The 23,540-nt window shown below is 42.7% G+C and overlaps 1 protein-coding gene across 1 annotated transcript in view; it reads right to left on the bottom strand.

The window, feature by feature from the left end:
• Nucleotides 1–23,540, bottom strand: part of CFAP61 (cilia and flagella associated protein 61) — a 317,571-nt gene that overhangs the window by 116,309 nt on the left and 177,722 nt on the right. The window contains exons 18-19 of the mRNA XM_011979531.1: nucleotides 19,657–19,784; nucleotides 4,177–4,275 (exon numbers count right to left, since the gene is read on the bottom strand). Of these exons, the coding sequence (XP_011834921.1) occupies nucleotides 4,177–4,275; nucleotides 19,657–19,784 (227 nt within the window). The remainder of the gene's footprint in view (nucleotides 1–4,176; nucleotides 4,276–19,656; nucleotides 19,785–23,540) is intronic.

Below are 23,540 nucleotides of genomic sequence, written 5' to 3'. Positions count from 1 at the left end.
GTCCGCCTGCTATCTTCAGTTACCTCACCTCTTAACACAGGAGAATGAGCTCTCCCTACGTGCCTCCACCGCTGACCGCTATAAGGAGTGACTGTGAGAATGTAAGACAGGCTGCTTTGTTAGGCGGGATGCATATGTGAAGAGTATTATTCTAAATAATATTAATGAGACAGAGCCCTCTTTACTCTCTTTGGAGGCAAACAAGATTCTGAAGTGGTAATGACAGAACATTTCTTCTTTTTGATCTGCACATAAGCCTGGTCTTACCACACCAAGAGAATTCTAGTCATGGGGACATATTAGACCTTGTTACAGGACCTGTGAAAGAGCTCTGTGAAACAACTTAAAAACAAGAAAATTTCTTCTTAATAAGAAAAGAAAATCAGGGACTGGCCTATCACAGGAAAATAATGGATAGTGAGAGGAAATTCTCTTGTAAAAACCATTTCGCTAGCTTTATAGGAATACAGGAAATGTCATGGCTTCCCACATTTGTGAGAGACCCATGAAAGACTGTTCTTACCTGCTCCAGATCCCTGCTGTAAGCCAGCCACGATGAGGAAAAGTTAAATACAGTTAGTGCACAGGGATTCGTTTTATGAGGCTGTGCCCAAAGATAAAGGCTCTCAGGGGAAATTTGTGGAAGGTGAAGGCAATCATATTTTTAATGTCAGTAGGACAGTAGCATTGATCACATCAGAATGCATATTTGAGAGTTAAAATGTGAAGCTCTGTCCAGTGGGAATGGCATTGGGGACCACTGATTTTTAGGAAACTTTACTAAGTCCTTTACAAAAGGAAGTGTTGAAGAATGTGGGGTGATTGCTGTTACAATATGTTACTACACTGAATGATTTTATTTACTTATTTGAGACAAGATCTCACTCTGTCAGCCAGCCTAGAGCACAGTGGTACAATCATGGCTTACTGTAGCCTTGACCTCCTGGGCCCAAGCTATCCTCCTACCTCAGACTCTTGAGGCTGGGACCATAGGTGCAAGCTACCATGCCTGGCTAACTTTAAATTTTTTGTAGAAATGGGACTCTCCCTATGTTGCCCAGGCTGGTCTTCAACTCTTGGATGCAAGCAATCTTCTCACCTTGGCCTCCCAAAGTGCTGGGATTACCTGGCCATTTCTTAGTTTAAAATATCATTGTGTAAGTGATTGCTACCCATTCTGGATATTACTATCCATTCTGGACCTTCCTTAATTTCGTCACCAGGTGAGTGAAACTATATATTGAAGACTGTAAGTGATATTTTTCCAAAATTATGTTTTAAGTAGAATGAATAAGCTTTAATATTCTAACATAGCAGGGCCTGACTCATGGCTTGGTGGTAACAGAAATACCTCCACTAGGCTTCGCTCAAAAAGAGAGAAGGCACCAAAGGCGGCACATCGGTGAAACTTCACGTTTCTCAAGTGAGCTCGACCGTGACTCAAAACTAATGTGAAAGATTGTCTTCATAGAAAGTTCTGAAGACAGATAATAGGGAGGAGGAAAAAAAGCAAAAATGGAGAATGGGGAAATTTCTGGAAAGCGCATACATGAGTAGCAACTTGCTCTAGGTTATAGTGCCCCCAACCTTATGGTCAAAAGCCTAGTCCAAAGCTCCAGGTGTGCAATTAGAAGCAAGCTCTGGGGGCCACAGATGAGTCAGTGGAGACCTGCACCTCATGGAGTCATGACTCTTCCAAGCTGGAAAGAACCTTAGAAATTCTCATAAAAGATTAATTGTGACACTCCTAGAAAAAGGACTATCACAATTAACTTCAAATTAATCAGTGCTGATTGTCCAATTAGTGGATTTCTCATGCTTCCTGTTCCTCCTCTCCCACCGCCTTCCTTTCGGCTCCATCACAGACATGCCATTAGCACCTCCACAAGAGGCTGGATGTGGGGGGTGGGAAAGAAGACAGAAATGGTTGAAAAATTCTAACAATAATAAATTAAAACACTGGTTAACAAGTTCAAAATTAGTATTTGTAATCAGGGATTTAAATTACTAAATTTATGAATGTCATTTGCACCTTTCCGTCTGAAACCCCATGATCAGAGATAATTTCCTTTATCGGGGTTATGAGGACCATTTGAAAGGCATCTCCTATTTATGGTTCAATCTTACTGAAATATGTGGTTTCTAAGAAATATGATGACATACAGTTACCCATGCAAAGGGCTCTGGCTGTATTATTTAGTCCCTAACACTTGCTTGAGAGGAGTTTTGCAGGTATTTCTGGAGGTAACTTTCCTCTGTTCCACGTTATTTACTGGGCATCTGCTGTGTGCCAAGGACTGTCCCAGGTATTGAGTATACATCAATGAATCAATGAATAAAAGGCAAAAATTTCTGCCCTTGTGGAGTTTATATTATAGTTGATGGATTCTGAATATAAACATTATTTCAGAAGGCAAATAATACAATATTTAGGAGGATTTAAGTAGGAAGAAAAAAACAGAGCAGAGTATGAGGGACTGGAGTGTGTTGGGGTGTTGGCTGCAAATGGATGGGGCGGTCAGGATAGACCCCATAGAAAAGGTGACATTTAAGAGAGAAAAGCAGAGACCTCAAGGTGGGGACTTGCCTGTTGCATCTGAGGAACATCGAGGAGGCTGGTGTGGCTCAAATGGGGAGAAAAAGGGCAAAAATGATAAAAGGTGAGGCTGGATAATTAAGTAGACGGAGACAGAGTTTAGGCTGGAGCAGCACAGCACGTTCTGCGATGATGAAAATGTTCTTATCTGTTCTGTCCAATATGGTAGCCACTGGCGACATGCGGCTAATGTAGCTGAGGCACCGACTTTTCATCTCATTTAATTTTAAAAATTTAAATTTAAATACACGCGGCTAGTGGCCACCATATTGGATAGTGCCGTTCTGGGCTGTGAGGAGGCGATGTGATCTGAGCCAGCTTTCTGCAGCCTTGCTCTGGCTGCTGTGCTGAGAATGTGGAGGCAGGGACAGCAGCAGGGACACCGGGGGCTTCCACCCACTCAGTCTGCCCGTGCAGTGTCACACCTGCAGAAAGCCCCCTCAGTAGCTGTTTCCTCCTGACACACACCCAACATGGGATTGAGGGAAACGTTCACTACGCTGATGGAATTAAGTTCCTCTTAAGACAGCTGCCAATAAAACCAGCATTTCCAGGGAATCATGTAATTTAGAAAGAGGGAAATGGAGGGAATGTGTTCTTGGCCAGAAGTTGGTGTTATGTTAATTTTAATAAAAAATCCAGCAAGCTTGGCTTCTCATGTACGGCTCATGATCAAAAAAAGCAAAGCTCAGAGAAATGAAATTCCTTGCCCAGGTCCTTGGTGGCAGAGGCAGGATCTGAATCCACATCCTCCTGGCTCAAACCCATGTCCTTTTTTGTACCATAATGACATCCTTCAAGAAAAAATCTATAGTCTGATAAAATTATTAAGTGGAAATGAACCCGGTTCTGCTGGCAAGGAAGTTGTGGTTTTTTTCTCACTGTTTGAGGGCAAAACAACTGTTTTTCACAGAGGAAAGAGGGTCCCTTCATCATGGAATCTAAAATGAATCCCCTGGGAGGGAACAATTTCCTTCCTCCTTATTGGAAAAATTAGGAGCTTGTTTCTAGAGGCAGAGAAACTAATATTTCTTCTACCCATGTTTTGCTACAGGAAATTAAAATGAATGAAAGCTATGTGATAAAGACATGGTATTTTCCAGAACAGATGTTGTCAAATAGTGATTCTATTGGGATGAAGACGATAAAGCTCACCCAGACTGGCATGGAAGTTCTTTGCCTGATCAGCTGCTGAGTACAAATGGCCAGGGTAGCTGTGGGATCCATATCCCAGTGAGGTGCCCTGTCGGATGTAAATGTAGTCACCAACCTCCACTGCCCCATAGTGTCACTTAGAGCCCAAAGGCAGGGCTGGCTGGGTCCGTAGGCTCCACCCCAATTGTTTGGAACAGGGCAGATGTCTTCCCACAGATACAAACTGGTGGCCCTGGCCTGCCAGTCTTAGCCACTTGCTTGTGAACACACTGGTACTTGTATCTCCTAAGTGATGCCTGAACTCCAGGAGAAAAGCCCCACCACTTCTCCTTTTCCAATCTGAAATCTACTATTTAGCATTAAGTAGACTGCACAAAGAGTAGAACATTTAGGCCTCAGAATGAAAAAGCAAATAAAATTCATACTCGCTGGCTAAAAATTTCCTTTGTTCAGTGTCCAGAAGTTTTTTTCCTGGGAGTCCATGAGTTGAAATCAGGGTAAGATTATTAAACTTCAAGTGAGAGCTAAAGAAAAAGAAAAATGAAAAAGAATAAGCAGTTAAGTGCAATTTAGCAAACGTTTATCATAATTCAATTTAACTTTATATTTCGTGTCATCCAACTGTTGAATTGTTTTTGGAGCTACTAATTCTTTGCATGAACCTTCAAATAGAACCAACCATTTCAAGGAAAAAAGGAAGATGGCGCTGGAGCTGCTAACTGTAGAATCTTCCAAAAAGCTACACATTAGTAATGAGACAGGTTTTTAAAATGTGCTTTTCAAAGTGAAACTAAATAAAACAAATTGGGAGAGAGGTAAATTTAGTATAAAGTTTAAATTTTAGACTACTTCTATTAATAATAAACTGCTTGGAAGCATAACAATTGCAGCTCAACCCTGATGACTGCTTCCAGTCAAGTGTTTTGCATGGCGCATTATGCCATGTAGTCCTTACAGCAATCCAGTCAGGTCAGTAATACTATTATCCCTGTTTTTTTTAGGTGGAACTGAAGCAAGTAATTTGCAAAGACCATTGGTATAGTTTGACTCTGTGTCCCCACTCAAATCTCATCATAATTCCCACGTGTTGTGGGAGGGATCTGGTGAGAGGTAATTGAATCATGGGAGCAGGTCTTTCCCATGCTGTTGTCATGATAGTGAATAAGTCTCATGAGATCTGATGGTTTTAAAAATGGGAGTTTCCTTGCACAAGCTCTCTCTTTGCCTGCTGCCACCCACGTAAGACGTGACTTGTTTCTCTTTGCCTTCCACCATGATTGTGAGGCCTCCCCAGCCATGTGGAACTGCAAGTCCATTAAACCTCTTTCTTTTGTAAAAGGCCCAGTCTCAGGTATGTCTTTATCAGCAGCGTTGAGAACAGACTAATATAACCATATAGCTAGTAAGTCTGGAGGCAGCATCCTCTCACCTTACCTCTGCCTGTACTGTCCTGTAGACCTCAAATTGTTCAGAGGGATCCAAAGGTCATCTAATTCCCATCAGCTGACATTAGCTTTATTACACTCAGATACACACAGTCAAATCAGGATACCAAAAAGTGTCATCTGGGAGGAAATTCTAGAGGATTCCTTTTTAAGAGCAAAATTGCTTTATATTTGCATCCGGCTTTCCAGAGCCCAAGGCACATTCATAGGCATTCACATAGAGATTAATCTTCTACACAATTTATGCTGGGGGTAGGGGAGAGGCTGCTTTTTCTAATCCACATTTCATATGTAAGAAAATCAAGGTTGGAAATGGTAAGTAATTTGTTCAAGGTTACAAAGCTCATAAGCAGTGCCAGCTATGAAAGCCAGGCTTGCTGGCCTCAGGCAGTGCCCTGCTCCAGGCACCCACAGTACTCCCTCTAACCAGTTCTACAGGTAAAGTGCACCTGAGTAGAGGCCTCTGAAGAACTCACATGCTCAAGGCTCACTCCATGATTGTCCATCAGGATTTAAGATGCTCTTGCTGCAAATCCACCCCCTAGTTAAAGTCAGTAAAATTGTATGGTGAGCTGATCTTTTCATAGAGTTCATGCTGATGAGATTTTTTTTTTTTCTAAAATCTCTTCTTAGTTCACACCTCCCCTTCAATCAACCAAATGCCAAAAAAGAAGCCTTCACCAAGTCAGAGAGAAACACCTGCCCTCCTTTCCCATGAGAAGATTGGAAATGTTCCAAATGTGGAACTGCTATCAATTTACTGACAATCTGTTAAGTAGCACTAAAAGCAGGAGACTTTTGGTGATGGCTCAGGCCAGAAATGCAATAAACTCAACTGAACCTGACATTTAAAAATAGCTCAATATTATGAGAGGTTTTGCTCTAAAGTCTCTAAGGATGAGTGTCATTTAAGAATGAATATTCTTATTTGATAAGAAGAAAACTGAGCGCATCTTATCCTCTAATAATAAGAATAAAAAATTTGAATATCTTCAAATAACATAAAGGTCACAATTAACCCAGCTACTTATGGCTGACAGTCTACAAATGCACACTGATTACTTGTCTCTGATTTATTACCATTTAATGGAAAATGCTAATAATCAGTGTTTATACTCACATGCAGTTAAAATTTATCCCAGCTTTGGGTGTTATGTGATAGAAATGTGGTTTATGTTATACCAATAATAGTTATATATAGGCCTTTTTTACATCTCTATGTAAATAGAAGGCTTAATAATTATCCAGCTACATCTTTTACTACAAAGACAATCCCTTTGGTTTTGAATCATTTGAATTACTGAACAACATGAATCAAATGATTTATAAATTACCAAACTACCACACTGCATTATCCTAAATTATGCTGTTGTACAATTTAAAATTTCCCCCAAAAAACAAAGTAGTTTAAAAAAAACCTAATCTATCATGATATAGTACAAAAATTTTGGGGGGGATAGAGGCATTTTTTGAATTTTAATACATTAAAAAACAGGTTTCCACTCTTTTTCTTTAGCCCAAGTTAAAATCTTTTTGCATTCTTCATTGTTGCTATTCTGGGCCTTTCTCCAGCCTTCAAGTTCTCTACGGTAATCCCTCATTATCCCTACTATCCCCCTTCCTCATCCTCAGGTGAGCACATCCCCTATGTCATAAAGAAAATGAAGACTGGTCACCAGGCATTTTTATGTTTCCTTCTTACCATATTTAGAGCATTCTTCCATTCCCCTGAGTCAGAAGAGACGTGTTTCCCCGTTAACCCTGTCTCCTCTTCAAGTTCCTCTTCTCTCTCTCTCAATCCCTCTGAGAGCAAATTTCTCTTAAAACTATACTTAAGACACCTGGACATCACCAGCCTCGTGCTGATAGGACAGATCCACGGAGTCAGCTGAGCCCATGACCTGCTTCTCTGCTTCTCCATGTGTGGTTTCCATTTTCAGGGTCACCTCGGGTTCAAGGTGGCTCCTGGAGCTCCAGCCATCACAGCCACATTACAGGCAGAGGAAGGAGAAATGGGCATAGAGGGCTGCCTATTAAGGAGCCTTCCTGAAAGTCTCACGTTTCTGCTTACCTAGCCAGAACTCAGTGACATGGCCAGGGAGCAGCAGGGAGCCTGGAAAATGTAGTTTTTCGAAGAAAACACAGTGATATTTCCAAGAACCACAGTTCCCAGGGTTTTGTCACCAAGTGCAGAATCAATACTGGAAGGCAACTAGAGGTCTCTATTTTCGTTGACTCATGGAGGAAGAATGAGGTGGGGATACGAGAAGATCCTTATTAATCAGGATCCAGGAAAAAAAAAAAAAAAAAAAAAATGGCGGACCCCACAAGGTGTTACTAAATGAAGGCAGCTGTGTATGCAGGGTTACTGCTGTGTGGCAGCAGTGGGTGCCATCACTGATCCTGGGCCTAAAGGAGCAGGGGTGGAGGAAACAGTGAGAGCTGGGACCATGCAGGAGGCCTCCCCCAGGAGCTGTCACCACAGAACCTCCTGTCTGGGACGAAATTAGGTCTAAATTGAGGCTCCCTTTCATGACTGCTTTTTTACCAGCTCCTCCTCCTTTGTCCATTTCTCCCTAACCAAGTTTCCCAAGCTTCATGCCTATTTCTGTGGATGATGTTATCCACCACCAGGACTTCCTCTTACACATTTACTACAATGTACTATACTACAGTGATTCTTCTAAGCTCTAAATCTAATTTCTAAATGCCTATTGGCCCTAACTGGCATGCTCCAGGGGGATCTCAAATTTAGTATATGCCCAAACAAAGCTCTTGGTCACCTCATCCCACTCCTCCTCTATCTCCGTCAAAGCTTTGGCCAACTAACCACCTCTCGAGCTAGGAATTTTGAAGCCAGTCTCAGGCTCCTTCCCACTACCCACATTGGCCACCGTGTCCAATCACTTTGACCTTGTCCGCATCTCTCGAACGCCTCTGCAACCCGCCCCTCCTATAACACACTGCCTTAGTTCACCATTTTGTCTAGAGGGTTTGTCTCTCTGGCATGAGTCTCTGTCTTCTGCCCATCTTCCACACAGCTACTGGAAACCTCTTTTTAAATTAAATAAAATCTCAATGGTTTCTGGCTTTAAAATCCCTACCTTTGTTCTTGGTAAGGATTTTACCAAGGTAGCTGCAGAACAGACTCGTTAAGATCCCCGTCTCAGAAATCGGACTGCCTCAGCGTGACTCCCAGCTCTAGCACTTCTAGGTTTTTTACCTTTGCAAGTTATTTGACCTCTCTGTGGCTCTAGAACCTAATGCTTCTTAGGGGTTCTGTGAAGATTAAATGAATCATTGTCTGTAAAATGCTTAAAATATTGCCTGCTACATAGTGCATTTTCAATAAATGGTAAGTGTTTTGATTACCAAACTGTTCAGTCCAAATTCTCTAGCGTGGCATAAACATCCTTCCGGCTGGGCCTAACCAAACTTCCCCAACCTTCTTTGTAACATCAACCTCCTTGCTATTCAGGGAAGGTTCCCTGCCCTTTCATGACTTCATATGAAAATATCACCAGCATTTTCATTTCTTTCTCCAAGCTCGTATTTTTGCTGTGATGGTTCTCTCTATAATCCGATTTAGCAATGTCTAAATATTTAATTTCTTAAATTTGTAACTATATAAGAGTATTGGTCTAAAATCATGACGTTTATAATACATAATTCTAATAGACTGATTTTGAATTTGATCGCCTATGAATATTCAAAAAGTTCCTTCAAATAGAACAGTGGGTCACGGAGTACAGCTTGGGTTTGGGCATGCATTTGATGAAATGGCAGGAACAGCAGAACCACAGATAAACTCAGATCTAATGGTGTTGGCTTAATGTATATAAACAATATCTAACATCACTGTGAGCCCTCAGCTCCAAAATCAAAGGTCACCATATCATGAAAAAAAAAAAAAAAAAGTTCCAAGTTAAGTGCTCAAGCCAATGAAACATTAAACAAGGGCACCTGCATTTTCACAGCAAATAATTCCAGTGGGGATTTCACGTTGCTGTGGATACAAAGGGAGGAACAGCTCAAAGATACTTGTAAAGCAGGGAGGGATTAGGGTATCCAGGGAAATAAGTAAAAGGTATTGTGTTTCATTCCATGCTTCAGGAGGACAGCTACAAAATTAGGTCTAAACATCCTTATCCTTCAAATAAAGAGGGTCACATTGCCAATTTATTGTGAACATGATAAAAGAAACATAAAACTTTTCATGGTGCTTACCCTTCTGGGCAGTAGATACATGTCAGCCCGCTAGGCGATCGCTAGTTATTTTCTAGCTGATTTTGTCTGTGTGCGTCTGCAGGGTGCAGGCATAGCAAAGGCAACCAAAGCAAGTGATTTAATTAACTGCTTTAATTAATGCTGTTATTTGAACAAATAGATAATGTAGAGAAAAAATTATTACCCCACATCGATCTAAATGTTTCAATTTAATTTACTAAAACCTCTGCTTTCTGAATGGTTCAAAACGTGACAAAAATATTTGCCAAATGAAAATAAATCCTAGCTTGTGATAGATATGTCACCTATCTACATATTCTACTAGTTAAAAAATAACTCAGATTTAATTCAGTCTTAACAACAACACATGCCATAAAATACTATAGATGGAGTTTAAAAGTTGGGAGCTCTGTGAACTTCCAATATTAGAGGCAAAACAAATCCTCACAAAATATTTATTGTAAGTACACAGCAGATTAAGAGAATCTACCAGTTTTCCCCTGAAATAATTTAACTTTCTTTAGCAATATTTTTTTCTGTGTAAATCATAAGAGACTTTTGGTCAAGGTCCTGAGCCATTAATTTAATTTTTTTACTTTTAAAAAACTTTTTATTTTGGAGGATTTTAAATATACACGAGGTGAAAGAAGCTTAGCAATTACTAACGTTGTGCTGCTTTTAAAATACTCACCAACACTGTTTGTTGTGGTTGAAGTAAACGCCACACATTGTATTATTTCATCATAAATTCTCTAACATGCAAGAACCTAACAATAAAATAAATTTAAGAAAACGGGAAAGATGCAGGAGATTGTTAAGTATTTAAAAGGATTTCGGGGCACATTAACCAAATGCAATATTTGGACCTGGTTTGCATCCTTATCCAAACCAACTAACTGTAAAAGAACAATTTTAAGACCACTGGGAAAACTGAACACGGACTGGTATCAGATGATATTAAGGAGTTATGGGGTGTGTGTTTGAGTGTGTTAATAGTACTCAACCCATTTTTGTTGTTAGTAAAAATTAAACGGCAGCTGCATCCATGGCCACAAAGTTGTCGGTCATGACACACTCTGACCTCCAGGGGGAGACCGAAGAGAGAGATCCATAGAGGAGGCATGGGATGGAGGATTCTGAGCACATCCAGAAGGGAGTGGGCAGTTCGTGGGCTAAGACAGAGCTTAAAACCTCTCTCCCTGACCCTACTTCTCTCTTCTCTTGAGTACCATCTTGCCCGGCTCCACCTTGGGTGGTGGGTCAGAGCTCCCTGGTCCTGGAGCTCTTGTAGGAATCAGGATGGGACCTGGAGAAATGGGGCAAGGAGCAAGTCTCGTAAGGTACCCCGAGTCTGGGTGTGACTCAACACTGGACCCGACACTAAGGTAGAAGTGTCTGCCTGGAGGGCCCTGAGTGCTCTCTGGAGTCCCCAGGGACCTGGCAGGGGAGAGGCGTAGTGGCCAGGATAAGGGGCTAGGCAGACGTTCAGGATCTCAGATAAAACACTTATGTATCACAAAAGAAACACAGAAATCCTTACTGAAAAAATGAAAATGCCAATTGAAAAGATAAGAATAAAATTTGGGAGTTCTGGCAAAACAGATTAAAATGAAATTGAGTTTTCCTTTATAATCTAGGGGAAATGATTAATGATGTTTTTATCTATGTCTATGAAGTAAAACCATTATACATTTACATTTTAAGCTTATGTTTATATATACTGAGCACATACCAGATGTAAATACCAAGATGGCAGCTATCAAAGACAAGCCAGAAAGCCCTTGCACATGAGAGATGGCAAAATACAAGACACAAATCAATTTGTTCCTTAAGGATGGAATCATGGAGCGTTATGGGAATTCAAACTCGAGTGGGATCACTTCTGGTGGGGGAGGATGAAGAAGAGCTTTATGTTTTGGGCAAAGGCTGGCTATTAACAAGGCTTTATTAACACCACATGGGCAGGTTTCTTCTTGGGCCTTCCTTCTTAATGGTGACAGTTTAAGCATGAGACTTCGCGAAATGCTTTCTGCTAGGTCCAGTTTAGCATGCTAATACTATGAATGTGGGTTCAACTATATAATGCTAATAATAACTTAAAAATTAGGCCCTGCAAGCCCCAAAGTAATGATGTGACTTAGAAGTTATATGACTTGCTAGGAATTAGAAAATGTGGTTTGGAAAACAAACCCATAAATACAAGTTAGTTACAATGAGCAATTACGGGGGAAATAGGTTTCCTTATAGATGAGACTGCCAATTTTGAGCAAATGTCTACATAAATGGCTCCTAAACCCACCTGCATGTCGGAATTACCTGGGGATTCTATTAAAAATATTGTACATATTCCTGAAACCCACCTCAGGCCAGGAACAGGGTCCCAGGAAACTATATTTGTACAACCTTCCCCATCCCTATCCAAGTGGCTGTGATGTGCAGAATTGTAGAGCCTGGAACTTTTGCAATCTGTTGCTTATAGAAACAGTTACTTAATAGTAACCCTAAAATCTCAAGGTGATTCACAACATTTTCCTCCACCACAAGGTCTTAAAATAAAAAGGAGAATTCAAACCTTTTTTTTCAGGCCCCCATGTCTTACTATACTGGTAGTGTTGGATTATCTGTTTGAAAGGCATTATCTTCAGAGAAGTACACTTAGCGAGAAACCTGGTCTCCACAAGCCACCTGCTCCATAGATGGCTTTGCCTGCTCTGGGTCTCACACAGAGGCTCACGGTCCTCCCACTCCCCAGCAACGAGGACCACCTGTCACCTCTACTGGAGGGCCCTCATGCCTGTGTTTCCAGGCAGGGCTCTTTCTGGGCTTCCCTTCCAAATTTCTACCCAACATCAAATGCTATAAGTCGGGGGCAGTTTGACATGTCCTTATTCCTTCAGTCCTCTTGTACATCATTTTATGTGCGCCAAGATAAAAGAATTCAAATGCATGGGTGTTACGGCCCTAATCCTCCCTCCGCAAGAAGGAAAGTAAGTGACTGGCGGATGCAGAGCTGACGAAGTGGGAGAGGGTGCGCAGCTGAAGGTGTACGATGCCTTTTGCTTTTTTGGGAGTGAGGCTGCCCATGAAAAAAGTGGGGATGGGAGGATGGGGCAGGAAGGGTAAAGACCACATTGGTCTATTGGCCTAGTGGCATTGACTGAGTGAGTCCCTGCAGGTCTCGTGAAGACACACATTGCTGGGCCCGATTCCCAGAGTTTCTGATGCAGGAGGTCTGGGTGGGGCCTGAAAATCTGCATTTCCAACAGTTCCCAAGTTTTGTCCATGCTGGCGGGCCAGGGATGGCACTTTGAGAGGCTCTGTTCAAGGAGGAGAAAACTGAGAGGCTCCTGAGCATTTAGGAGTCTTAAGAAAGGAGGGTGGAGTTTAATGTAAGTTTCTATGAAGGAAGTGTATGATCCCATTAAATATCTGAGAGACATGAATCTCTTAGGAGGATGTTCTGCAGACTCCAGGGAATGTCTCACCAGGAGTCAGATGCAGCTGCGGGTTGGAAACACCTCCGGCTCAGTCCTCAGGGAAGAGGGTGTCCTCCACATAGAGGACACTCCAGCTCCCCAGTCACTTCCCGCCTTTGAAAGTCAATGTAGGCTTCCATGGGGGTCTAGACATGCAAATTTACTTACTGGGGAGGTGTCTGTCTAACAAGTGTCAGCACTAGGCCTTTGGACAGATGCTTGACATTTGCTACCTGACTGAATGCTCAGGCCGGTGTGTGAGGAGGGAATTCTGGATGCCTTCCCTACAGCACAGGTGAGGAGACTGAAGTTCTGGGTATTGGAATCATTCTCCTGGGCCCTCTCCACTCCTCGCTTCTGACTTCCTTGACCTGCCACCTCCCCTGCAGGGCTGGGAAAGCAGAGCCTGGCCCTACCCTCAGGTTTCGGATTCAGTCCCTGGAGAGTGGGGCCTGAGTATCCCCACCTCCGACAGCTTCCCAGGTAATGCTGATGGTGCTGGGCCACAGACCATGTTTTGAAAACTACTGATTCTAACCTTAACTCCATCCCAGAGTAGAAATAAAGTATTTGCCAAGACAAGGTCCTTAAATGCCATCTCTTTTCCAGCAAAACTTTCTGGTAGTACACCTGCATCCTCTTTAGAACTGCAAGAAACCCACAAAATCCTCTCCACATGGCCTTCTTAGCTAATCCCGGCTTCTTCTCCATCATCGTCTATGCCCAAGTTTCAGTAAAAGGCAACTTCAAGAATATTAACAAGGAAGAACTGAACAAACTTAGCAAACTAAGGGACCGTAAGGGCACTCCAGAGACAGTGTCGAGGCCCACTCACCTCACCCTGGCCCACCTGCTCACCTGAAAAAGGGTCTCCTCTCTGCCTGTCTCTGCCCAAGGCCATTCTCTGACCTCAGTTGTCCACAGTAGGGACCCACCGACAAGGGTGTCTTTTGGCTTTGTGGCTGTCCTCACTTCCCTGTCACATGGCCCTGCTCTCAGGCAGTTCCCTAGGATCACTCCCAAATCAGCTACTTGTATCCAAATGCTTTGTTTTCAGCTTGGTTTGAAAGAATGCAAACCAAGACAGGTACCAATATCATTATTTGAAAATCATCCAATAACAAATGATGAAGACTGAGGAGGCGGGTGTACGACTCAGATCCAGGTACATGGTTTGTGCTGTGTGTGATCATGAAAAATGCATTTCCTGCTTACCCTTAATGCCAAAGAATCACAAAGCACCCACAAAAAAAGGACAATAAGCCGACCTTCCCCCATCGAAAAGGCCTAAGGTTGCTCAAAGTGGATTGCTTTGCTTTTGTTCTGGGAGTCTCTAATGTGGGTATGAGGAGATAAGTTACCCTGAAACAAGCAGGGGTGGATAATTTCAGTAAATGGCGGTGCTTTTATTTAACATTAATTACATTTAAATATTGGAGTCAAATAGGAAACCCGATTGTGATTAGTGACACCAGGGTGCGTTCTGGATCATTATTCTCCGATGGCAGAATGTCAACTCTTGCTGCCTGGGGAGAATGAGACTCTTGAGCCTGACACATAAAGCTCCTTCCACCATCCCCTTTGCTCTGGCCACCAGACCAGCCTCTGCACCAGACCTGATGTCCTGTATGCCCCGTGGATGTCCGTCTCCCGTACGCCCCCCCTGTGGATGTCCGTGCTGCCTGCTGCCTGGGCACATTGGAGGGCGGCCCTGCACATGCCCTGGGCCTCACTCCCATGCCGTCTTAGCACAGGGCAATGAACAGGGCAATTGCGAGGAGCACACGTGCAGAGACCGAGAGGACAGGCAGTCACAGTCACAAACCTGTCCATTGCGGTTGAGCTCTGAGATCAGCAAGGAAGCACTGACTATTTAATTAGTCACCTAATTAGTGACAGGCCACACTGAAGGTTTCAGATGTCCTCAGACAAATGTAAAGATAAAAAGCCTAATTAAGCCGCCAGCGCTAGGCTGGCTGCTGCCAGAGCCCACAGCTGTGCCGGATATTGTGCGGAACTGCACGACCCGATAACAGGAGTTGTGGTCATTGCCACAATTGCAGCTTTAAAAACATGCCCTGCTTGGTCCAAGCTATTCTTAGTCACCTCGACACATTCAACCAGATGAGGGGATCAATGTCTAGGCTGAAAGTCTGAGGTTGCATCTTTTGCTGGGATGATTTGGTTGGTTTTCAAGAAAACTCTTCTCAGTGGTGGAAATGGAAGACAAGGGGAACCTGGACTTTCCAGTGCCCACCAACCAGTGCTTCCTGCGAATCAGTGTTCTAGTCACACGGAGGGTCGCGGGGACACCGGCTGGGCTGCTTTCAGTCATTCTCATCCATGACTCTTGTAAGCATTTTTCTAGTGCCATTACAGGCTCTTCAAAAGATTCTTTACGTCAGGATTAAATTAGGAAAGAGTTAAAAATAATGGATTAAAAAGGAACTTCCCCGTAATTAGGAGTAAATACTACAAAACACTGAAGCAGAAGAGGAGAGCAACTGCCTCGGCTCCATGAACGCAGGCCCAGGAGACAGTCAAGGTGCTGTTCTGCATCATTCTGGAAAAAAAGCCTGTTTGGGACACTGTCTGGGGCAGGGCCTGAGGTTCTGCATTTCTGACGCACTCACAGGTGATGTCAATGCTGCTGGTCCACGTGCCACACCAGGAGTGAAAGGATGCAGAGAGGTGCATACACCTGTTTCCGGCTCCTCCTCCTCCTCTTTTTTTTTTTCTTCTATTTTGCTATAGCATTTATATGCTTTAAAAAAAAGATTCTGGAGTATCTTTGTGGAAACCTGAAATAGTCAAAGCACTGCATTTGAGGAGTTCAGTGATGCTAGACTCAGTGGGAGTTCACTTTATAGTGAGTTCACTTTACAGATCTCACCCTCATAGGGTTTGTGGAGTTTCTACCATGGTGGTGCCTTCGGGCTGGCAGGACCTGGGAGGCCCTGCTGGGACTCTCCTTCGGCACAGATGAGGACAGTACCTCCCTCAGGGCCACAGCACTGCTTGGCAGCAGAGGTGGGCTAACGGCTGCAGCCAAGTTCTTTCTGCTTTCTCCAGTGCTTGGAGGTTTTACAGAGTCTTCATAATGGAAGTGCTGAGAAGGAGAATGCACACGTGACATCTGCAGTGTCCGAGCCAGGAACTTTCAGTCCCAAAGAACAGGGCGGCCAAATGAACAAACCCACCAATCACAAGAACAGTCGTTGAAAAATAATCCCAAGTCTATCACTTAAATGTCTTGGGCATTATGAAGAACACACATAATCTCACAGTGAATGTCTTAAGATCTGTCTTTTCCCCTCCAATTCACGGCCCTCTACCCCATAGTACAAGCCGGCATTTTCTTCCTCTATGCCCTGCAATGCAAGAGAACCACCCCATTGCCCTCGCCTTGCCCTGCCCAGCTCCTGATCCTTGCCACAAACGTGCACGCTCCTGCGCCGGCCGGGCAGGTGACAGGAAAGAAGGCTGGGTCCTTTCCTCCTGGGCTCCCTTCAGAGGCCAAGTGCACAAGTCAAGGGGGAAGGGAACCAATGAGCTGAGCCCACCCCACCCTGAATGACTCTACGCCCCTGCCCATCTCTACCCCTGGAGGCCTCCTGCAGGGCTGAGGGAGACTGTAGAAGCCTCTGAGGGCCGTTGGCTCCTAGGCTCTGCTGGGGATCACCAGGGCCAACAACAGGAAGGCACGGAGGACAGCAGGGGAAGTAAAAGACTGGGATGCTGGAGTATGTCCCCAGGAAAACGCCTGCCACGCATGTCTCCCGGTGCTGGAGGGCCCAAGAGGCTCCCCCTAGGAAGGACAAGACACAGGACTCAGGCCTGACAACCACAGACAAGGAGATGTGTCTGTGCAGATTAACTGCACACAGCCAGCAGATAAAATAGCATACTTTAAAAACAAGTCAGAACACCAGCGCAGTATTCCCTTATCACGTGGAGCTTACATCCTAGGGTATATTAGGTAGTGAGTTTGCGTAAAGCACTTCAGCTCTCCCTGTAGCACCTCAGCACTTGGGGAAGAAAGGATAGAAATTTACACAAACTGCTTTTGGTGTCCTTTGAAGAGAAGACCAAATGTATTTTATAATTTCTTGCATGGAAATAATACAAGAAGAAAGTTGTGTTTGTTTTGTCATCAGATGACAGAATTACCAGATTTTCTGGAGAAAGAGGTTACTGTCCTGAGCCTCAAGTGGATTTTCTAGGAACGATGGTGCCCCTACTGAGTCTGACAATGCAGCTCAAGACTACAAGGAGGCAGCCGGGTGCAGTGGTCCCTGCCTGTAATCCTAGCACTTTGGGAGGCTGAGGCGGGTGGGTCACTTGAGGCCAGGAGCTTGAGGCCAGCCTGGCCAACATGGTGAAACCCAATCTCTACTGAAAATACAAAAATTAGCCGGGCATGGTGGCTTGCACCTGTAATCCCAGCTACTTGGGAGGCTGAGGCAAGAGAATCGCTTGAACCTGGCGGGAGGCAGAGATTGTAGTGAGCCGAGATTGCTCCACTACACTCCAGCCTGGGCAACAGAGTGAGACTCTCTCCAAACAAAAACAAAAACAAACAAAAAAAGACTACAAGGAGGCTGATTTTCCTAAATTTTGCTTCCAAAATGTAGATTCAATCCTCATTGGTGGTCAGTGTTGGGTGAAAGCTGTATTTCTTCATTTCAGCTCAAATCATGTATAAAATTAAATTCAAATGGCAGTTAAACTGGGAAAGTAAAATAAGCAGTGGTTACCATGGTGATTGCTAACTTAAGATAATTAGAGAAAAATAATAAGAAAACTATTTCCTCTCTTAAGGATTAGAGATCCGTAAACTGATACCAGTCTATTTTTAGTGTACATAATCTGTGTAATAATGATAGAGAATTATGAGTATTTTAGAATGCTTTAAAAAGCTCTATTTGATTGGGAAATTTAATCAACCCAATACTTACATCAAAATTTATACTTGTCTTTATTAAATCTAAGTTGACTCCACAAAAAGAAAATTACTTGTATATGTCTCAATGTAATCATTTAAACAAAACATTATGACTAAGTAGATAGCTAAATTAAGATTTAAGACCTGTTTATGATAACTTCTTAACTGCTATAATTTCACAGCTCCACCTTGATAATTCATCATTCAAAAATGGTTGCATAAAACTTGCTGTTCGAAAGTTTTCAAGGCAGAGACCCATCAGAATAAGTAAAGCACTCAGACTACAACGTGGCATGCCCTGGGAATGGAATATTCCTAGGTGCTTCTCATCATTTCATGCTTGCAGTGAAATATTGCTGCAGACTGACCACATTATTTAAAGCACATGAACTCTGTTACTAACTTCAATAATGACACATAATTTATTTCTAGTTACCTAAGGGTATGTTCTGGAGAACTGAACAAACTGGCTAGAAAGGGAAAAAAATCAATTCTTTTTTTATCTGGTTAATGTGATGTTAAATGAGCAAAATAACCACTTGGGATTAGCTCGTCTCCATGTTAACCAGGCACATACACCTTTTGAGGGTCACTTTCTCCGTTCATTTTCTTACCCAGCCCCTCACAAGGCTCCGCCTGTCTTGAGCTAGGAACTCTGCTGGCTTCCAGAAGAGTGACGGTGGGCTGCATTTTCCTATCTCCTGCTTACCTCTCAGCACCTGTAGTTTTGAATGGTAGCTAAAGTTTTTCACGTGATCCTGAACAAAAGATTTGGATAAACTGGACTCTTAATCCAGGGTTCTGTGGTTCCCAAAGTCAGGGTTTTAAAACATCTATGAGACTTTTAAAAAAAATAAATGAAGGTAGCGAGTTTGACAGAAGCTAGGCAATACACTGACGGCTCCATGTTAGGTGCTGATGATGCCAGGCCATGATCCCAAGTTCTCAGACCCTAACCCAGGGTGTTCTCTATTAAAGAGGTACTCAATTCAATGAGCAGATGGAGAGAGAGACTGGGGATGCTGCAAATCCCTGAGCCTCACGCATCAGAAAAATGGGCTCTGAAAGGAAACCTTGTTTAGTGCTTTGAGGGGAATGAGAAAACAGCATCAGAAGAGATGCACAGGCCTCTGTATTCCCTGAAGGGTTTTACCTGTTCCATGGGATCCAAAATTCAAGGGCTGAAGAAAGGTCCTGGCCCACATGCCATTTCTGAAACTGTAATGTATGAAGTCAAAACTCATTCCCAAACCTGCCTGATTATGTGGAGTGCCTATTAACATTCAGATTCCTAGACCCTTCCCCAGGAGTCCAGGTTCTGCAAGTTGGGTGCAGGATCTTAGAACCTACATCTTTAACAAATGCTGCAGGTGGTTCTTATGATCTGGCCAGTAAGGAAAACATTCCTTTAGAAAAGGGGTCAGTAGGTTGTTTCTGGGAAGGGTGAGACGGTACATATTTCAGGCACTGAAGGCCATATGGTCTCCGTTGCAACTACTCAGCAGAGGAGTCTGCCATCTAATCTGCTATTATAGCACAAAAATGGCCACAGACAACACATAAATGAGTGTGGCTGTGTTCCAATAAAGCTTTATTTACAAAAGCACTTGGCAAGCCAGACCTGGCCTCAGGGCTATAGTTTGCTGACCCCTGATGTAGAATATTCTTTCACTGATTCATTCATCCACATAGGCAGGGTGTGTGGAGTACCGAACAATCTCAGGTCTGTTCTCTGAGGGTGTTCTCTTCAGATGTAGGAAGATAATTTTTATTATTTAAAAACCAATCAATCAATAGAGTAAAACAACTCACCAAAATACCAATGTCTCTAGGAAGGAAATTCCAACGTTGGATGCACCCACCACAATGATCTTGGCATTGACAGTTATTTTAGGTTCCAATGTTAGTTTTCTGTTTGTGTGGTTTAAAGCATAACTCATCTGGAAAAAAATACAAAGACAAAGAAGGAATCAAAGAAAATGTAGCAGTGTTCATACCCCCAAATTACCAATTATGTAGAGTTATTTAACCAGGACATTACCACCAAAACAAACCTAGTAGTGCCCATGTACAGCTACAGTGAAATGCACGGAAAGATATTTGTAAGAAATTAATGTATGAATATGTGAATATGCCTGACATCTCAGCTAGGTCACATCAGAATGCCTGGTTTTCAAGATTTTGTCTTAATGCTGACAGATGTCTCATACAGAGAGACCCTCAATGATTAGAGACCACCAGTAAATGATACTACAAGGAGACGGGCAAGCTACTCCCTGAGAATCTGTAGTTCCATGAGAGGTCCTAAGTGTTTTCTTCTGTCCACAGTTTCCCTGAAACCTTGAGTAACAAATTATAATAGTTGGGTACTTGAAGATAAGTTTTAGCTCATGTTCAATTCTGTGTCCCTCACGTTACTTAACGCGGTATCTTCTGGACAGTAGATGCTCAATAATATTTGTAAAATGGCAAACATTTATTAAATGGCAAAAATGTGTTAAATAATTAGGGTTGTTCAACCTTTCAGATACTTCAGAGTCAGGGAGGCCTCTTAGAATCACAGAAAGTAACTGGTGATCATGTTAATGTCCATGTTTACAAAAATGGCCTGAATTAGTCATTGATTTGATTTACTTCCCTGCAGAAGCTGCAAGGGGTACATTAACTGTGCAAAGTAAAGTTTTACAAAGAAGTGATAGAGCATTCTTGGAAGAACATTGGGATCTGTGCCAAAAGATCTTGGTTCTATTTTTAACCCATTGATTCAACACACTTTTTTGTTTGGTGCTTACTATGGTGTCTGGACAGTAACAAGAATTACAGCTGACTTCTCATTGGAAACAATGGTGACCAGAAGTCAATGGAAAGATATTCTTATCACCTCATCCTATGCTGTTAACTACATTAGCATTAACTTCATCCTCTGGGTCAGAAATCTCCACATTCTGATAGGTCAAACCTGCTTTGGAATTTCTTAAAATCCTGGGATACCAGGAGTTGGAAGTCTGACAGAATAATGGTAAAGTCTTATTTGGGTTCCCACCCACTTTCCAGTACTGTAGGGGCATGGGTGTGGCCATATGCTTTGCCATTTAAAGGTAACATCTCAGATCTAGAGCATAAATCCCATTTCTCTGTCTCTACATAGCCTAGCAACATGGAGGAAGGAAAATGGCTTGAGCCAAACAATATATTGATAGAAATTTAAAACAAAAGTGGGAGATTTCAGACTCCATAATTAACATTGCTTGTACCTCTCAACATCATTTCCACCCTACAACTCCCACCTTTAAGTCGGCACAACAGAGATTTTGGAAGAGATTGGGCTCACTCCCATTTTCAAGAGGGACTTGGATCCACATAAACCAAGTCACATACTCCCACTCTCTTTCCTCAGTAATTGGGTCAGGACACACATGTGACCTAAGTTAACCTAATCAGAGTGAAGCCCAGGACTTCTGCATGATAGTTGAAGAAGAGAAGCCGTCTTGTTTTCTGGATGGCACGTGGTGTAAATGTGAAGCCTGAAATGGCTATGGTCATCATGCCAAGAGGGAAACCATCCTGTGTTGAAGCCCCAAGAGAATCACAGAGAAACAGAACAGGCATTCTTTTCAAACCCTACCTGAAACCCATACTACCTTTGGACTCTTCAGTTATATAAGCAGTACATATCAGTGAGATATTGCCACAATAGTGCTGTGAAACAAACCACTTCAAAATGCATTGGCTTAAAACAACTGTCACTTATTCTGGCTCATGCAATTCCGGGTCAGCTGGAAGTTGGCTGATCTAGGTTGGACTCAGCTGGGTCTGGCTCCAACCTGCAGATTCCAAACCTGCCTCACATTTCTCTGATGCAAGGGAGCCAGAGCTTGTTCTTCTCATGGCAATGGCAGAAATACAAGAAAGGTAAGTGAAAATAGGAATACTTTAAAAATCTGGCCAAAGCAAGTCATGTAGCTGAGCCTAACATCCATGAGTTAGGGAAATACGCTCACCTTTAGAGGGAGGAACCTCAAAATCACACAGCAAAGGACACAGCCCAGGGAGGGATGAAGGCTGGGAAGAATGACACAGCCCACTGCACTTCTTTGATTGTTTAGGCCAGTTTGTTTTTTATATGCTACTGAAAACTTCCTAGATTGATATACTTTCTAAATGAAAATAATGCATATACCATTTGGGTGAAAAAGTGCATGTTCTTCAAATAAATGTCAGTTCTGATTTGCTCTATGAGAATTTCCCAGGACAGATCCATGAGGAATTGTGCGAGAAATCTAGTTCCTACTGGTTCACCTGGGTGCCAGTGTATACTGTAACCTGCTTAATTTCCAAGACAGGCAGGCTGACAGCAAATATACTTTGGCCAGCCTTACGTTGGGTGGTCTCGAGCAAGGAAGGTGGGAAGCATATGTGTTGTAATGATGGCATCTAATCGCAGGTCTAGTTAACAGATTTAAAATGCAAGCATCTTGACAGAGGTCAGAAGCCAAGATTCTTTTCAAAAGGAGATACGTTCAGACATTCCCCTCTGTGTTGGAAGTGTAAGCTAACATTGAAACATGGGCAGTAATGAAATTCTCCGGTGAAGAATTATACCTCATTTATGAAACGGCTCCTGTATCAGTGATACAAAGGCAGGCTGGGGAACAGAACAGAATGGCTTTTGTTTCCTACACAATAGCTGTAACACCAACAGCTGCCGGGCCTCACACATCACCTTTCTAACTGCTAAGTACACAAAGTGGCCTCTGGTGTCAAGAGCCAGCAACCAGTACCAATGATGGTGGGTGTCTCAGGAGAGCGGCCAGGCATCACAATGATTCATAGTCAACCCAATTTTGTGCCCAGGTTTTAATTAAAAACATATCCATCGCCAGGTATGATGAGGTCTTCCAACCTGAAAAAAATCGTGTTTTTCTTTTATTAGTATAGATAGTTTTTAAATGTCTTGAAAAAAAATAAATTCTTCCCGGCCTGGAAACCCCCTTCAGTGACAACTGTAAATGAAGACGGCTTCTGCTGCTTTATGAAGGGTTTATTTTGCACAGAAGCAGGAAGCACAGGTTACTTTTTGATGAAAGCAGAATATTTCCTTCCTTTATGTTCCTTCAAACTATGAGTTTTCATGGGAAAGAAAAACAGACATGCAAGATCCTATGAGTCGAGCCAGCTTTTCCTTTTCTCCCTCTGAACATCTGCCAAAAACTGTCCCATGCATTGGAGATTCTATTTTGGGTCTGATTTCCTTCATAGAAAGTAAAAATAAAAGCCCTAGCTCTTGGCTCACATTTTATAGACAGAAATTAAATGATCCTCATAATGGAAAATTATTTCAAAGATTAAACAGGGCGAATTGTAACCTATTTACCTACCTACCATACCAGGAATAACATGGATGGGAAATCCAATTCTTACCTCCATATCCTTTCCAGATATTTCTATCTTTCTAATGGCATTAGGTTAGCATTTTAGACAAATAGATGATTTTTTTTGAAGTGGAGTTTCACTGTTGCTGCCCAGGCTGGAGTGCAATGGCACCATCTCGGCTCACTGCAACCTCCGCCTCCCGGGTTCAAGCGATTCTCGACAAAGGGATGATTTTAAGTGTAGAGATCAACAAGTAACCCAGCAAGATAAAACAAACCATACATCATGGTGTATAAGCTAACCTTTTAAGCTAAAAAAGAAAT

This window comes from Mandrillus leucophaeus, unplaced genomic scaffold (genome assembly GCF_000951045.1).
Source record: "Mandrillus leucophaeus isolate KB7577 unplaced genomic scaffold, Mleu.le_1.0 Scaffold202, whole genome shotgun sequence".
Lineage (NCBI taxonomy): Eukaryota > Metazoa > Chordata > Mammalia > Primates > Cercopithecidae > Mandrillus > Mandrillus leucophaeus.
This window is presented reverse-complemented; position numbering and strand designations above follow the sequence as displayed.